The sequence below is a fragment of the Lepidochelys kempii genome, chromosome 25, assembly GCF_965140265.1.
Source record: "Lepidochelys kempii isolate rLepKem1 chromosome 25, rLepKem1.hap2, whole genome shotgun sequence".
NCBI lineage: Eukaryota > Metazoa > Chordata > Testudines > Cheloniidae > Lepidochelys > Lepidochelys kempii.
The window spans coordinates 6427379-6445768 of NC_133280.1; the positions used below are offsets into that span (position 1 = coordinate 6427379).

General features: G+C 45.5%; 1 protein-coding gene across 5 annotated transcripts in view; it reads right to left on the minus strand.

Annotated features, from left to right (window-relative positions):
• BTBD2 (BTB domain containing 2) overlaps positions 1-16656 on the minus strand; it is a 46251-nt gene extending 29595 nt beyond the window's left edge. For 2 of the 5 annotated variants that reach the window (XM_073323837.1, XM_073323834.1), the window contains exons 1-3: positions 16228-16649; positions 5930-6049; positions 44-200 (exon numbers count right to left, since the gene is read on the minus strand). In XM_073323837.1, the coding sequence (XP_073179938.1) occupies positions 44-200; positions 5930-6049; positions 16228-16634 (684 nt within the window). In that variant the 5' untranslated portion in view covers positions 16635-16649. Of the gene's footprint in view, positions 1-43; positions 201-5929; positions 6050-16227 lie in introns of all 5 variants that reach the window. The other 3 variants (XM_073323836.1, XM_073323838.1, XM_073323835.1) reach the window with 3 other exon arrangements.
• Positions 16657-18390: the final 1734 nt, after the last annotated feature.

Genomic DNA, 18390 nt, shown 5'->3' on the forward strand with positions numbered 1-18390 from the left:
CCTGTTTAAAAGGACTTGAAATGCAAATAGCCTCAGAACGTACCTGTGTTAAGAGCATGAATGCGTTGTCTGCTCTGAGGTTTTTCTTTAGGAACTCCACGCAGTGGGCTTCAAGTGCAGGGACAGCGTATTTTTTAGCTGTGTAAAGTGTTGTCATAACAGTCTCTGGGCCAATCTGAACCTCGTCCGAATAAAGAAATCTGGAAGTACGCAAACAAGTACTGCTCCGTAAGCCTGCTTTAGCTAGTTGAAAGACAGCAGTAAGAGTCAGGACAGAGAACTCTAGTTCACAAAGACCATTATGTGTTCTCATCATGCTGGTGCAATTTCTTACTTTTAGTAGCAGCTATTACCCTTCCCCACTCTGCTACCATGATAAACCACCATTCCAGTTTGGAATAACCACAACTCTGCTATTAAAGGTCGTGTACGTATGGAGCATTTGAGAGATATTTTAAACTATAACACGTCTCATGCTAAATGGTTTAAAAAACACTGGCCTGCTGCATAATCAGAAACTGTTCTAGCCTGGCCTGGGTTTGGCCTGTCCACGCCGAGTTAGCTGAAGTGTTTCAGACTGTTCAATTAAAGACTAAATGAGAACAGAGCTTCAGTCATGCCGTGACTAGTCACTAATTGTTAAGATGGTGCTATGTACACAGTTTCAAGGCAAATTCAGAGGATAAGAATGATTTTATTGGTAAAACCTGTGGTAGAAACATTCAAAGATTTACACCTAATGCAATGTGATATTTCTTTCACCTATTTTTCGCATTACACACACACTCTCACACCCCCTTACTGTGATGGTTCTTCAGTAGGAAAACTCATGTTCCACTTCACTATTGCTGAGCTAGCAAATTATATCAATTGTCAGATCACTCAATTAACTGAGTTGAAATAGAAAGCAAAATAGTTAATTACAATGAAAAAAATCAAGTGATGGCTTAGTAGTAAATGAAGCCCCCAGGTCAAATCTCAGATTTGGTCTCACTCTTCATAGCAGCAAAGGCTGGGAACACTGAGCTTTAGACTCTCTTGGTAAGTTAACCTAGCCAAAGGAAGCAACCCATTCCACTGGGAAGTGAGTTAGTGATGTGAGAAAGTAATTTTCCTTCGCAAGGAGGAAAACCAACAGCCTTCATGAAGGTTTAGGTCTGACCTGACCCTCCCTCATCTCAGACACAAACACATTGCCTAGACATACAGGGACACTCTTGATCCAAGCAAGTTGCTCAAGGGAGGTAGGGCTCCAGTCTAGTGGAGTTTACAGCACAGAAGAGAGGTTCCAATCCTGAAGACACTTGAGGGTTATGTCCTGCTGCAGTCAATGAGACCACCTGCATACGTTAGCACAGGACTGGGCCTAAGACAGAAGAGTAGTAAATAAAACAGTCTGATTTTTTTGAAACTTCAGTGGTTTAATGCAGAATTTATTTGCATTTATTCCAACGGCACGAATGTCTTTAGTGGCAAATATGCACCAAGCACATGACGTTACAGTTAATTCATTTATAATGCTTGAGTACTCCTCTCCACTGTGCTCTTGCCAGGTCTTCCAAACTTCCCCTAGCAATCCAGTGCCACTGACATTATAGTTCCACCTGGAGGCCCCATTCGGTATCAGAGCCCCTCTACGGGCACTGTACAAACGCACAGATATGGACCATGCCTTGGGGAACTTACAGTCCAGTCTCCTTCTGCTCAGGGTGGGGGGCATATGGCTCAAAAAAAAGGCCCATCACCACAGCAGGTGGTAGACTAAGGTAAGGCATTGCTTATGCCCACAGCCCAGCTTCCTGAGAGGCAGAGAACCCAACCCGTGATATCGGTATGCTGTGCTGCCATTGGATTGCCAATATGATGCTCATGCCAATACTTCTGAAGACACTTCTCCCTGCACGCAGCTCTAGCCACAAGAGACAGCCACCAAAGTTGAGTCTGCCTAGTTAAAAGGGCCAATTATAAAAAAGCTACTAAAGATCCTTGATGGCAGCCATAAAAGGTCTAATTTCTATTCCCAGCTCCCACCATTAGCAGAACTTGGGACACCTTCTGCCTTCCCACCTTGAAGAAAGCCAGAGAGCAGATGTCCGCAGCTAAACCCTCACTCAAACTCAGAATAGGTCACTAAGCTGACCTTTTATTTGCTAGGCTCCTCTAAGAATATAACTCAAACTACTGTGTGAAATCAGGTCCCGGACAGCAATTTAAAGTAGGTTGAGGCGGTTTGTAAAGTACATTGAGAATTTACTGTAAGGTGCTCTAGAGATTAGTATTTGTTGTTAACACCATCAAGCCACTGGTTTATGTATTTTTGTCCCTCTCCCTCACATCAATCTTCTATTTTTACGAGGCTAGCATCCTTTTATTGCAAGCTAGTTTTAAAAAATTAATTGACCAATTATGTGTACTACAATACTGTGCTATTCAGTGCCATGGCTATGTTAATTGTTTTGTTTTACTACCAAGCCCAGAAACAATACATGAAGCCAAGGAAATAACACCAGGATATATAATGGGCTTTGAGAAAAATTTAGGAGTCAGTCTGACTTCAAGTATCTACACTGCTAAGAGCCAAGAAAAGTTTAAAATAGCCAATATCCAAATGGAAAAGCAGATTGAGGCTACATAAACCTAAACAAGAGCCCATTCTGAGTTAACAAAAATATTAGCAAGAGAGGAGGACTACTATGCAGAGACAACCATACATTAGATCATTGGTCGGCCAAGTTTGGAGTCCAGCTCCTGGCAGTGACCTGCAACTGAACTTTAAGGCTAGCAGAAAGTGCAATCCTGAACATTGGTGAAAAATTCTTCCTCTCCTCATGGTATCAGCTCATGCTCTGAACCACATCCAGGAGACCACTTGTTTCCACATCAAAATTAGCATGAAGACAAGTGCTAAATTCCAAGAAAATTGTTAATCAAAGCACTTAAGCTTCATTAATCAGCCTGCTCATTGTGGGAACATACCTCCCATCTTTCCTGGGTACTTCTAAACGGACAGCCCATTGAGGCAAGAACCCTGTCAATGTCTAAAGTTATCTAGAACACTGTTGCACCACACAAGTAAAGCATGAACTTATAGTCATAAGGTATGGATGATTAAAGTGTTAAGAGTCATTACATTATCCAAGCCTTATTTTTCTTTTTTATAGCGAAAAAAAGTGTGTTTTCTTTTCTGTTATTTGACTGATCTCAAGTATTGGGCGAATGATCATTTCAGATCATCTTCCCTTCAAAGACCACTTTACTGGCCTTTCAGCAACCACACTAAAATCTCAGGCTTTCAGAAGATATCCTTGAATAACCTCAAATTTCAGCTTTTCTTAAACTCAAATCGCTATTTGAGTTTCGCTTTATTTTTACAAATCAGATGTTAAAACAAAACACCAGCTTTGTTCGTCTGGATATGAACTGAAGTTGAACCAATCAAAGGGTCTTAGTTCCACAAGCAGGAAGCACTGGTTTGTTTTGGGGTTTTTTGTTTTGGGGTTTTTTTTGGGGGGGGGGGTGTTTCCAGGTGCTTTCTCTTAAATCATATGCATCAGTTGAAAGGGGGGTCCTGAGCATTTCTAACCCTTCATTCTAGGGAAACACTTTAGCCTTTAAGGCTCTGCTTTCTCTTTGATGTCTTATCTATGGCAGAAGCACTTTTTCTGAAAAGGGAAGCAAAAAAAAATGTATGCCCATTGCATGAAAAACTTGATCAGTTCTTAATGTTTACCCCATGTATGAAAAATTATTCCTTTGGACATCTGACAGCATTTTGCTTAGGTACCAGGACTCACACAAGCTCCAAGACGTCAGTTTTGCAGGCAAAATGTGGTCCTTTAACAAGCACAAAGCACTCCCACTGCCTTTAGTGAGAGCTGTGAGTATGCACCTGAAAGCCACAGGAGCTTCCAAGTTTTCTGGCAACTTTAAAAATGACACTCGGCTTTAGGTTATAGGTAGGGTTGGCAGAATTTGATTTAAATTGTTAGTCATCAGTAAACATCAGTTTCACCTGACACAGAAATGGATGAAAAAAATATAACAGCAGTCATTAAAAATAGCCTCCCCCGTACCAGAAATGTGGGGAGCCATCTGTACCCCCATGGGAAGGGCGGAGAAGGGGGCAAGGCGTATCCAGCAGTAGGGAGTCCTCCCTCATACTGGGAACTCTTCCTCCTCCTCCTCGCAGTCCTGGCTGGGAGTCTCTGTCTGCCTTACAAGGACTACAGCCCACCTTGCAAGCGCAAACTCACACTGGCCCTGCGGCTGTGCAAGGAGCCCCCTGCAGCCCTGCTATGAAAATGTATTAAAATCGATACAAATCAGAAACAAGTTTAAAAACATTAACTGCTGAATTCTCTTGTCTTACTTTCGTTATCCAATACTAGAGGCCAGGAGCCAGATCCTCAGCTGGCATCAGCTCTCACGCTTTCACTGACTTCAACAGAATTCGACCAGCTGAAACCCAGCCATTAAATCCTTTCATTTGGAAACAGGTTTTCCTCCAGTTTCCGACTGAGCTTCAGTTGTAACCCATACAATGCTAAGAGTGCTATATGCTTTCCTCCTCTTTTGAAGAGCACTACCATCCATATCAAGCCAGCTCTAGGAACAGGATTTATTAGGCCTGATCTAAACACAGTTTAGTACCAATTTAACTATTTCAGATAAGGGTGTGATTTGACAGATATAGTTAAATCTTCCAACACTGGGGGTATGACTTCACTGGTAACGTTAAGGTGGTGCTGCTGTAGCGGCTTTAATGTGGCTTGTGCAATCACAGCACCAGCGCCGGGAGAGAGCTCTCCCAGTGCTGTAAAAAAACCCACCCCCACGAGGGGAGAACAGCTCCCAGCGTTGGTGCACTGCCTACGCTGGCGGTTTACAGCCCTGAACCTTGCAGCACTCATGGGGGTGTTTTTTCACACCCCTGAGCAAGAAAGTTGCAGTGCTATAAAGAGGAAGTGTAGACAAGGCCTGAGAAACTGCACTGTTATACTGGTATGAAGGTAAAAAGAAAAGGAGGACTTGTAGCACCTTAGAGACTAACCAATTTATTTGAGCATGAGCTTTCGTGAGCTACAGCTCACTTCATCGGATGCATACTGTGGAAACCGCAGAAGACATTATATACACAGAGACCATGAAACAATACCTCCTCCCACCCCACTTTCCTGCTGGTAATAGCTTATCTAAAGTGATCATCAAGTTGGGCCATTTCCAGCACAAATCCAGGTTTTGCCGGAAATGGCCCAACTTGATGATCACTTTAGATAAGCTATTACCAGCAGGACAGTGGGGTGGGAGGAGGTATTGTTTCATATTCTCTGTGTGTATATAAAGTCTGCTGCGGTTTCCACGGTATGCATCCGATGAAGTGAGCTGTAGCTCACGAAAGCTCATGCTCAAATAAATTGGTTAGTCTCTAAGGTGCCACAAGTACTCCTTTTCTTTTTGCGAATACAGACTAACACGGCTGTTACTCTGAAACCTGGTATGAAGGTGTTTATCAGTATAGCTTATTCCTACAATCCTAGTGTAACGGTGCCCATACCAGGGGCCACACTGTTTCAGCTAGATCAGCTTCTAAAGCAATACAGTTAAAGAGGTATAAACACTATTTAGACATGTCCTTAGTTAACCTGTGCAGAAGAACCAGCAGAAGTGCAAGACATTTGTGTAGGTCTTACATAAACAATGGCTGTTTTAAAAAGGTTTATCAGATATGGAATAGAGGATTTACAAAAATTAGTATTTAAAGACCATGTTGTATCAGATAACAATTGAGATAAAAATTTGATGTAAGCTACTTGACTATCTCCGTTTTAACCAAGAGGTACAATGGATTATTTGTATTTGAAATATTCTTGTTCACAATAACCTGTGCCCAGTTATAAATTAATTACACTGTACAATAAAAGAGGCTTACTTTAGCAAAGCTAGGAAGGCAGCAGGCTCCACATCCGGCAGTTCAATCTCTGTAGAAGTTGTGGCCATTCCACCATTAAACATTGCATCGAAGACCGCACTGCCCACAGCCAACACAAACCTAACATTTAAAAATAAAAATCCTACATTAAACTACATTTTGCTATTTTTGAAAAAAAAAATCCCATTTTAGTTTCTGCTCCCCCTACCCATCAGTTACTGTTGACAGTACTAACATAAAGTGCTCAGAAGCAATCCACTTCTATTCTAGGCCTTATCACTACTATATTACCAGTAACACCAGACAAAGTTGCAAACTACTATTTGGAAGTTCCTCCCCCTCAGCCCAGCATGCAATGAAAAAACATAATGGCTCTTGTAAAGCCAGAGTTCATGCATTTTGTAACAGACAATACATGTGCTAATGCAATTGTTTGCACTTATGTACCAACTTTCATTGGAGGACCTCAAAGCACTTTACAGTTTCATAACCCTATGTGGTAGGCCCATTTTACAGACTGAGAAATGGAGGTATAAAAGAGGGTAAATAACTCAAGGTGCCCCACGGGAGCTGGGAACAGAACCTAAGAGTATATCTAAACAGCCGTTAAAAACCCGCCACCAGGCAATGCCAGCTAACTGGGCTCACAGGGCTGGGGTTAAGTGGCTGTTGAACTTGAAGTGCCGAAGTTGAGGCTCCACAATTGAACAGACCCTTAGCCTGAGCCCAAGTCAGTTGGCACGGGCCAGCCACAGGGGTCTAATTGCAGTGTAGACATACCTTAAAAGTCCTGACTAATTGCTTTGTTCTAAAATACTGCACATCACACCCAGAAAACCAAAAGGAGTCTTAACAAGACTCAGATGGGTAGCTGGGTTAGTCTGTATCTGTAAAAGCAACGAGGAGTCCTTGTGGCACCTTAGAGACTAACACATTTATTTGGGTACATCCCACGAAAGCTTATGCCCAAATAAATGTGTTAGGCTCTACGGTGCCACAAGGACTCTTGTTTTTACTTAACAAGACTGTTTTCCATCCTTCTATCTCCCCATTAGCAATGAGACATTAAAAATTATTTTTGATTGAAGCAAAGTTAAAAAGCAAATGTGCAAATTCCTTCCACACCAGACAGAGATCCTCCTCCAAGCTGTCTGAAATGTATTCATCTCCCTACAGTTTTGTACTCAACCGTCCCACAAAAATATTCAGCAGCGGGGAGCACTGACTGGCTCGCGCTGCATTCTGGGAGGAACAAGCTTTCCTAGTACTCTTTCCAAAGGAAAAAAAAACAACAAAAAGTAGTGCTCCAGACTCATTTTCTGTAGGGATGTTTACTACTTCTGGTCACACAACTCCAATAAAGATTTTATATTATAGGTAACCTTTAAATGCAAGCACAAAGTGGTAATGGTGGGTACACAAAAGCCATTTACATACTGTCATAAGTTTACACTGCAATTAACACAAAAAGCCACATTCCCTATCCTGAAGGATATCGGTTTGGAGTGCTGTCTCAAAACGATTTAGATGCTAGAGAAACTGTTCTTTACAATTTTCTCATGTAAACGCAAGCCAACTTCATCTGTTGACAGGCACGTCTAGCTAAACAGACATTTAAGAATTAGAGCATTTGGTCCATTAGGAAACATGCAAATATGAAAGTTATGATGCCTGCCATATGCATTAGCGAAACTAAGTTCTGAAAAATGTACTCAAAAATTTAGACACAAGTTCACGCATTTTTTCCTCAGTGGTTGCAAACTAATAGCCTCTGCATCACAAATACAGTGAGGACCACTAAAGTAAGTGCATGTATTTCATCAAAGTTTTCTTTCCACAGAAGAATTTGTTGTACCAGCAAAGCTGGAGCTGTGACAGTACTGGAACCACTTCCCAACTGTTGTCATAAAGGAACGAGCTGGAAAGTTCTGGAGCCCCTAAGGCTGAAGCATGCTCAGTACAACAGAGCCCTCAACCCAGCTGGTGCATCAAAGGTCCAAAAGTCTCAAGACCTATGGGGCTTCTCTGTATGACAGAAGGCATGAGACACAAGAGTGTGAATTCTGTGTATGTGGTAGCTTTAAAGACACCCTTTCCCTGTACAGCAACCTCGATAAGATTTCTCTTTTTGTAAAAAAGATGTTCCTTTCAGCAAATTAAACAATTCTTTTATGCAGAGTACTTTATAAGTTAGTAAAATCCTTACATGCAGAGTTGTTGTAGCCATGTCGGTCCCAGCATGTTATAGAGACAAGGTAGGTGAGGTAATATCTTCTATTGGACCAACTTCTGTTGGTGAGAGACACAACTTTCGAGCTACACAGAGCTCTTCTTTAGGTATGGCAAAGGTCATCATCATCCTATTACGCCTGTGGCGTTTAGGGAAGTGATGAAGCTCCTCCACTCCTGTCTGTTTCTGGCAAGTCTTTCAATGGTTCCCCAGCTGTGTCCCAGTTTTTTCAGCTTGGCTTCCACAGCTCTTCGCCAGGTTGTTTTCAGGCAGCCTCATTTTCGCTTGTCTTCAGGTGTCCATCTTATTGCTACTCTGGCGATGGAATCAGTTTCCATTCAAAGCAATGGCCAATCCATCTCCAGCGCCTCCTGGCAATGATGGCGCTCAGATCCTCTTGGCTGCACTGTGTCAACAGATCTTGGTTTGAGATTGATCTGGGCCAAATAATACGGAGGATTTTTCTGAGGCAGGTTTATGAAATTAAGACAATTTGGACATGTCATACTTTCAACACTAGTTTATAGTGCAGAATGCTGAGGAATGAGAAAGTACGCTGCTCTGATAAATCTTGAGTTTGGTTTTGGTGTTGTATTTTGATGATTTCCAGACTGTATTTAAGCTCTTGAAGGCTTTATTGATTTTGTTCCGGATGTCCTGGCTTATTCCACCGTCCTGGCTGATGGTGCTGCCCAAGTATGTGAATGTTTCTACACTGGTGAGAACATAATCCTCTATCCATACTGGTGATGGTGAGGCAATATTAAAGGTCATGATCTGTCTTATTGTGCTTGATTTCTGGTTCAATTTGCTTGCTGAATGCATTGAGTCCAGTTGTTTTTCCTTCTATAGGGTGTTGAGTATGATAGGAGAGCGACATCATCTGCAAAGTCCAGGTCTTCAAGGGATGAGAAGAGTGCCCATTTAATGCCTGTTGGCATGTCTTCTGTTGTACGCCACCAGTCAATGCAATGTTGAAGAGGATTGTGGACATGACACACCCCTGACGTACTCCTGTTTTGACTTCAAAACTGAGCTCACCATGATCAACACTACAGGTAAAGCTGAAATAGAAGCTTTTGATGATGATTATACGGAAAAGAATTCCATATGCTCACAGAATGTACCATAGGCTGGTCCTGTGAATGCTATCAAAAGCCTTCTCATCATCTATGAAAGTTATGTCGAGTTGCCGTCGCCATTCTAAGCACTGTTCTATTATGTTCCATAAAGAAAAAAGCTCTGATCTGTGCATCCATGCGCTTTCCAAAAACAAGCTTGCTCTTTTCTGAGAATGCTATCAACTGCGTCTGATATACGCTGGACTATGACCTTACTTTGCTTATCACAGAAAAAAGTGTGATACCACACCAATTACAATCTCTGAGAATTCCTCTCTTTGGTATCTTCACTATAACCCCATTGGTCCACACATCTGGCACTTTTTTCCCTTTCCCAGATTGATGTAAATTGAGGGGCCAGGACAGAGGTTGCTAATGTAGGATTTACCTTGAACAATTCTGCATTCAAGTTATCCTTGCCAGGAGCTTTCCAATTTTTAAGGATCTGATAGCTTGAATGATCTCTTCCTTAGTTGGGGTGTTTGTGTTGATATCAAGATCTTCTTCTGCCTGCTGGATGTTTGCTTCCTTTTTAGGTGGCTCCCTGTTCGACAATTCTTTGAAATGCTCTGTCCAGCACATTTCTTGTTCTTTTTCGGTTGTTAGTAGGTGTCCTTGTTTGTTCCTGATGACAGTGTTTGTTCATGTTTGCCGGTTACCACTGATAAGCCGCGTCATTTTGTAGAAGGTTCCTTGTTCACGACAAGCAGCTGCATCCTCTTCTGGTGTTGCCAGATTATCAATATAATGCCGTTTGTCCACTCTCACAAGGCGTTTGACCTCCGGGTGTGCCTTGCTGAACTGCTCGTGGTATTTGTCCTTTAGGTTCTAGGATTTTATGTCAAACTTTTTTCTTCCGGGCTCGTCTGGTTTCCATGGCGTTCCATGTGTTGGGTGTAATCCACTCCTTCCTTCTCTTCTGCCTGTAGCCTAGACAGGCTTCACTGCTCTGTTTATAAATTGTTGTTACTTTGTCCCACTTCTTGTTGATCTCCTCATCTGCATTCCCCTCTTCTTCATCAAGGTCTGCAAGTGCTTGAAACCTGTTCTTTAACTGCAGAAGGAAGGCTTTCTGTATTTCAAAGGGACTTTAGCTTGTCAATATCATAACGTCTATGTCCCTTGTTTGGTGGACCCACACATCTCAGTTTTAGGTTGATGGAGGCTGTCACAAGGTGGTGGTTGCTGCCAACATCTGCACCCCTCCTCACTTTCACATCTGTCAATGAGCGTCGCCATTTCCCATTGATCATGATATGGTCAATCTGGTTCTTATCTCTGCCATTTGGAGAACACAATGTCAGCTTGTGAATTTCACAATGTTCAAATAGGGTTCTGCTGATGACTAGGTCATTCATATTACAGAAAACAAGCGAGATTGGACATTGAGTACCTTTCCCAGACCTGAAAAAGAGCTCTGTGTAACTCGAAAGCGTGTCTCATGTCCCTCTCACCAGCAGGAGTTGATTCAGGAAAATCTTTAATTTTTTTTTAGGAAGGTAAGTGAAATTGTCCCTTGACTTGCAAATTTTCATGACACTCTGCTAGCTGTGTCAGCTGGCGGGGAAGGGGGTCACTGTACCATTGAAGAACCCTTTCCTCTAATGGAAGGAGAAAGACTAATTTAGCTACTGAGTTGTTTTCCCCAATTATTACCTAGCATTCTGGTTTCGTCAAAGGGCTAGGAATGCAGCAAACTGCAGTACACTAAAAGGAATAATGTATATAAGGATGTATTTCGTTGAATAATTTTGGACCGCAAGAACAAATTTTTAAGAGACTTGATTCATGATACCAGAATCACACACAAAAAATGCTTTCATTTAATTTAAAGTGGCAGTAAAAAACTTAATGGAACAGTCACATTAAAGTTTCATACCTTACTTGTTATTGAAAATAACAAGCTTATAGCTGCACTTGAGAGGGTTCCAAGGTCATGGCACATGCAGCCCCAAGTGATAAGGAACCTTCAGAGACCATTCTGAAAGGACTTGAAGTTTTAAAACTTTTCATAATTCCTGCTGGCATTTCACTCAATGGACAGATCACTTTGGTTAGTTTATAGTGGAGAGCCCTCCAAATTCTTAGCTAGGGGATGTCCCAGCAGATCTCACATTGGAAGCACAAGACTCAAAGAATGGAACTTTATTACGGTAAATCTGAAGAATGGTGGAACTTCAAAAAGAAACACCATCAATTTAAACATTACATGTCAGTCTGAAAATTGCTCACCACTAATGTTACAAGTAAAACTCAAGATTACTAGCAACAAATGAAAAACAGTTGTTGTCTAATGTATGTAGTTAGTTTCACTGTTTCCCCTGTATAGTCAGTCAATTTCCCCTGTTTATGTGGGTCTTTCAAACAGTAACTGGAAAGATTTTTAAAAATGGGAAAGTGTGATTGCAAAACCATAAAGTGTCAGAGACTCAAAGGAAGGTGCAACACCTGAAACTATTTTTAACTCATTTTTTAGAGTGATTAGATTTCAAATTGATGTCCCTTTAGAGCCAAACTAAACGAACCACTAGGGCTGGCAGGAAGATGAGCTGTATAATCCAGATGTCTTTCCTATTTCTAACTTCAAAGAAAGCGTTCACACTCATATGTGGCTGTTCTTAAAAGGGGCAAAAGGTCCCTAGTGTCCTAATCTCTCACTACTAATAATCATTTGACACAATTAGAATTCACAAATAGATTTTTTTTTAAACAATCCATACAAAGATAGTAGCCAAAATAAATTAAGCAAATGTAGGAGTTTACTGTAAGTGACAGAAGCAGCATGAAAAGATTTAGAAAGTGAATAGTAATGCCTGATATTTTGTCAATAGGAAACATTAAGGGAGTCTGAAAATTTGTGATGCAAGAATCTAATTTTTAGGAATGTAATGTACCAAAAGCTAAGAGATTATGTAAAGAAAGTCACAGAAACCTCATGAAAGGCTAAATTAACTTGTCCATCCATCTGTGAAGTTTCTGGAAGCTTCTAAGAATATTTTCCTGGAGCCAGAATATCTGTAACTCAATATCACCTAGCTGTTCTACAAACCACTCAGGAATATTATATCATTTCATACTACCTCCCTGATTCATTCCTTCTACAATACTAGTAGTTGGTAGTTTAAATCCTATAATGGAAGATGGTGCAGGCTTTGTATTTCACAAAAGCTGACAGAGGAATAAAGGATCTTAGTTGAAGGTTTGGCTACCATTTTTGATCCATCTGATATTGATTTTTCTTGCTACGACTATATTAAAAACAGAAACTTCAAGCTTGAATTTCTGTCAAGTTTTCTTAACTGTATCATGCATAGATAGTTGGCAACTTTATCTTCCCAGAAATGCCATGGGGACAAAACAAGAAACAGTTCCCAGTAATCCCCTCTGCATTCCCCCACCACTTCTGGACTGCACAACAATGCAAACCACAATCATTCAGTATGTGCGCCATTTACCAGTTAAAACTACAAATACATCCCCTCTACAATGCACTTTCTGGGGGAGCAAGTAACAACAGAATAGCTCTGCTAACGCCACATTTAACAGATAGGCAGGAGCCAAGTCAACTTTCATGTACTAGAGTATGCCCCTCCCATACCCACTTTTTGTACTTGGCTTGGTTTGTAAATCAATTGATTAAAAAAAATCTCTTCTAGTCTGGATAACCTTTAGTCATTGTCTGAAAGCCCTAATTCTGAGATTTATTTAAAAAACTGGCACAGCCATGGAACTCTGTTTTCACAAACAGGTTAGTGAATGAAAAGCATTACATCCCTCAAATAAACTGACAAAATTAAAGGTGAACCACGAAGTAACTGTGAATTAAATAAGTTTCTGTGCTGAATGCCCTCTACCAGAGGGGTTGTTGCAGGGTCATTCAGCACAGAAGTTGTTTAAACAAAAATTAAACTAATTGCCTCTCAAATCCTCTTGGTACTTCCTGGATCACCAATGTATCCCAGAATGCAAGATCACAAACACCAGAAGTCTTACTGCAACATATGTAATCTAGACTTGTGATGTCACAGCATGATGCTATGTGATAGAGCTTCAAGGAACCAGAAAGTGCCAGGAGAGTTTCAAGGCAAGAAGTTTTCAAAGGTTACTTACAACTTATTTCTGTGCTGAAAGTCTCCCACAACCTGGTTAGCATAGCATGCAGAAAAGAAATATGCTTAACTCAAATTTCCCTTTTGCTTTCAAGCTCATCTTTAAGGATGTCTACTTTGATAATTTCTAGTTGTAACATAAAAGAGAGTGTTCTTTTTTTCCTAAACTCTATCAACAAATGTAATAGAAGCTGGATTAAAATAGAAAACTAGAGACATATTTTTTGAGGGAAAAAGTTTCTAGACAATATATTTACACAGATAGCTAAGACAAAAGAAAAAATTGGGAAGGTATTGTAGGAAGAATTCCCTTGCAAAGCATTAATTTTAAGAAAAATAATGTAAGAATTCACTGGATCCCTGGCTGCTTTGTTCAGTGTTAAAATGAGGGACAATTGCACTCACTCTTCACTTGAATGACGAAACGCATTAGAACAGGAGTACTTGCTCCCAAAGCAGTAGGTGGCAACCAATGCCAGTAAACTCACCACTATATTTCAAAGGAGGAAAGTCAGAGAAGTCAAGTCTAGCATCAATTACTATTTAACTGAATCAGATATCCAATATCAAGACAAATTCAAATTCTTCCGCAAACAACCATTTTGGGGACTGCAAGCTCTTAAATTACTATTCAGCCTAAAAGTATCAATGCAGAGTAGGTGCTTACTTTTCACTAGACTGTTTTTCATATCCAGTTGAAAGGGTGATTTTAACATTATTTTCTAGTTGTACAGTGCTAGTGCGACAGACTATCGCAAAACCAATATAAACCAAATACAGACATATCACTCAGCTACAACTAGCTTTTAGTAAAGACTTCAATAGACAAAGTTATGCCAACATTAGCAGGAAAAGAAAATTTTCTTTTTAAAAAGTTTCCCTTTAAAATAAAAAGGATATCTTTCTAGTATTTTACACATTTTGCCCAGACCTCCTTTTTCATTTTTCACTAAAGATTTAGCTTAGCAAGCTGTTTTCAAAATATTTTTTTTCCTGGAACTGATTCAAAGTAGAATCTATGGATTCTTTATGCTACTGTATTTCTGTAGTCTATTCAAAACAGATTTCTCCCATTTCTAAGCCTTTTAGAAAAAAGTTATAAAATTGTGGGAATTAAGCCCTGTTCTGCAGCTGAAGAAAAGTGGCAAAAACTACACACTACTTCATAAGTGGAATTTTATTTAGCTGAAGTTTTACACCAAATCCCCCAACCAAAACCTCCACTGAAATCCTCTGAGATGCTTCTTTTTAAACAGGCAGTGCAAAAAGATGCATTAACTCTGGAACATGTCTACACCATAACCACCCCACTGTACCATGCTGGAAGAACTGGACACAACATCATTAAAAGAGGGCTCTATCTTGTGCACAAGAGTTAACTATGCCTTGCTACAATGCTCCTCTGGCCAAGCCTGTAGCAGTTTAGTCTATCAGTGCTTCAAGATGGGACTTCACCATGTCCCCAGCATATTAACCTTGTCAGGAGACAAACAAGTTGTAAATACCACCCACAGATGTGTGTAGTTTAGGTGAACCATATGTTTTTAAAGCCCTGTCTGTGTACATTCTTAGTATTCTGGGAGCGAGTGTTGTAACCTCCTAGCTGCAGGTAAAATCAGATGGTAATCTGATAACTAAGCGAAAGGAATAAAATCAAGGCAGGTGAACAAGAGAGACCAGCCTACATGAAAGAATACCAGGGAGCAACCCTAATTTTTTCATATTACCTCCCCAGAAGGAAGTACTGGACAGAACAGTCAGATGGCGGGACATACACACGAGGGCTTACACTTTAAGAAAATGGATCCCCACCAATACATGGACCAATATTGAGTCAGTGGCTACCCACCCTCTTCTTTTATGAGGATTCTCTGTTCTGTGCCCCATTAGGACGACCCCCCTGCCACTGCCATTCAGACACAAACAGCTGGTTACATGTCTCTCTCTGTGCCCAGTCAACACAGAACTACAGCCCCAGCTATTGAGCCCGGTTCTTCGGCTCCCGCTGTAAAGAAACAGGCTTCCTGCTCTGGAGGTGCCCGTGGGGGGACACACCAGGCTGGGTGCCCAATGGGCTGCGTGTGCTCTAACCCACCACTGCTCTGCAGCCATTCCAAACGCCCCGCTAAGGGGCAGAGCCCCCCCCACCATGTAACGCAGGCCTGAGAGCCAGACAACTTGGGGGCTGCGGGCCCAGGCTGATTTGGCAACTAGTCAGCGTCCTGGTCTCTCTCACCCAGCCACAGCAGGCCTGGGAACCAGCTCTGGGTCCCTGTAAGGGAGGAGGCCCAACATCTTGGCTGCGTCGGTGGGGGGGGGTTAGTGTGGAGGGGCCGGGGGGGTTAGTGTGGAGGGCCCGGGGGGGGGGGGCAAGCGACAGTACCAGCAAGGTATAGCAGGGGGGGGGGGAGACAGGGAAGGGAAGGGGGGTCCTCCTGTCTTACCGTTTCTTGCTCCCCCTTGCTTCACCCTTGTGAGAGGGTGAAGGGCGAGCAGAGTGGTGGTGGGGTGGGGTGGGGTGTGGTGGGGGGGGAAGGGCAGAGTGGTGGGGTGGGGGGGAAGGGCAGAGTGGTGGGGTGGTGTGGGGGGGGGAAGCCGAGTGGGGGGGGCCCTCCCACATGCCGGCCCACCGCGCCCCACCCCCGCCAGCCCAGCCCGGCCCGGCCCGGCCCGGCCCGCGACAGGAGCGGCGGGTCCCTCGGCCCGAGCCCCACCTCGGGGCCGGCCGGCCTCCCCACTCCACCCCCGGGGCCGCTCCTCCGGCCGGCCCCTCCCTGCGGGCCGGGACGCTCCGCTCCGCCCCGCCCCGGCCCCCCGGCCCCGGCCGCCGCTGCCCACCTGTGGGCCGGGATGCGCTGCGAGCCGCGGCCCTTGCCCACCAGGAAGTGCACGTCGCTGAGCACCTCGTTGTTGAAGAGGAAGGCGAAGCGCTCCTGCACCGTGGGCTTGGTGGCCTGCCAGTTGTACACCGGCTCCCGCTGCAGGGGGCCGCCCGCCGCCCCGCCCGGAGCCGCCGCCGCCGGCGCCGCCGCCGCGCCCCCGGAGCCGGGACCCCCGGCCGCCGCCGCCGCCGCCGCGGGGTTCCCGGCCCCGCACTGGTTGTAGGTGAGGCCCGGCGGGGAGGCGGGCGGGCCGTTGGTGCAGGCGGCGGCGGCGGCCCCGTTGCCCGGCGGCGGCGGCGGCGGGCCGGAGGAGGAGGAGGAGGAGAGGCCCCCGGGGCCCCCGCCGCTGCCACCGGCCGCCATCTTGTGCGGGGGTGGGCGGCGCTGCGGCAGCACCAGCAGCAGCACGAGCGGCCGGCGGGCGGCGGCGGCGGGGCCCGCCGAGGGGGGCGCGGCGGCGGCGGGGCGGCGGCTGCTGACACACAGGGCCGGGCAGCAGCGGCGCATGGGGCTCGGGGCGCGGCGCGGGTGGGGAGCGCGCAGGGGGCGGGGCATGGGGGAGTTGGGGGGCAGGGGAGAGGCCTGCGGAGGGAGCGGGAGGGTAGAGTTTGGGGGGGGGGTCGAGGATGGGGAATGGAGGGGGGGCACGAGGAGGGGAGGATGGAGGGCGTGGGGGGGGCAGGAGGGCGTGGGGGAGGCACGAGGAGGGTGGGGACTGGAGGCGGGGCAGGAAGGTGTGGGGGGGCACGAGGAGGGGGGATGGGGGCACGAGGAGTGGGGGGCACGAGGAAGGGAGGATGGAGGGTGTTGGGGGGTAACGAGGAGGGGGGCAGGAGGAGTGGGGGGATGGGGGGCAAGAGGGAGTGGGGGGGCAGGAGGAGGGGAGGATGGAGGGTATGGGGGAGGTCATGAGGAGGGGGGCAGGAGGAGTGTGGGGGATGGGGGGCAGGAGGAGTGGGGGGGATGGGGGGCAGGAGGGCATGGGGGAGGCACGAGGAGGGTGGGAAATGGAGGCGGGGCAGGAGGGAGGGTGTGGGGGGGCATGAGGAGGGGGGAAGGAGGAGCGGGGGTGATGGGGGCAAGAGGGTGTGGGGCACGAGGAGGGGGGAAGGAGAAGCCGGGGGGATGGGGGCAAGAGGGTGTGGGGGCAGGAGGAGGGTGCGGAATGGAGGGTGTGGGGGGAGTCACAAGGAGGGTGGGAGATGGGGGCAGGAGGGTGGGGGGGAGGCATGAGGAGGGTGGGGGATGGTGGGGGGGCAAGAGGAGTGGGGGATGGAGGGGTGGGGGGGCACGAGGAGGGGGGATGGAGGGTGGGCGGGCACAAGGAATGCAGGGAAAGGGGTATGTCAGGTGTGAGGACTGCAGAGGGAGCAGTAGGGTGGGAAGGGTGTGGGAGACATGAGGAGAGGTGTGGGGAGCAGGAGGGAGGGGGTATGTCAGTTGTGAGGCCTGCAAGAGGGAGGGGTGTGGGGGCCTAGGCGTGCACAGAGGGGGGCGTGTTCTGGGGTGGGGGAAGGAGTTAGGGGTTGGAGGGAGCCGTGCAATGGGGAGCCTGAGGAACTCCCTGCTGTTTCCACCCCTGTGAAGACTCCAGGTGGGAACTAGGGGGACACGGTCACAGCTCCTCTGGGGAGGACACGGCTCTTTTTTCTTTTTCTTTTTTTTTAATAGGGGGGATCAAAGCTTTTGGAGACAAAACAACTCCTGTGGGGGGCTGCGGGAAGGTTGCCATTGACCTTGCAAGTTTGGGCCCATGAGGTGAATACCTCTGACCCTGGGGGTCGATGGCTTATGGGGAGGAGGCAGCTCCTCCGGAAGGTTAGGGAGCCTGTTGGGGATGAGCAACACTTCAGTTTATCCCCTGAAGAATAAGCCTAATGTAACCTTCTTTGCACACGTGCAAACCAAGCCTTTCTAAAAACCAGACACCCAAAACTTCATTGGCACCTCAAGGCTGTGTCGATGAGTGCTCTGTAATCCCTTACAATCCTTAGGCCAAGGGACTGATGGTCTGTGGCTGATGTACCGGCTGTCCTGCCCGCCAATAAACTGATACTTCATGCTTAACGTCTGCTGTGTAAGAGTGTATTTCACACCCGCCTTGCACCTCGCTCCATTA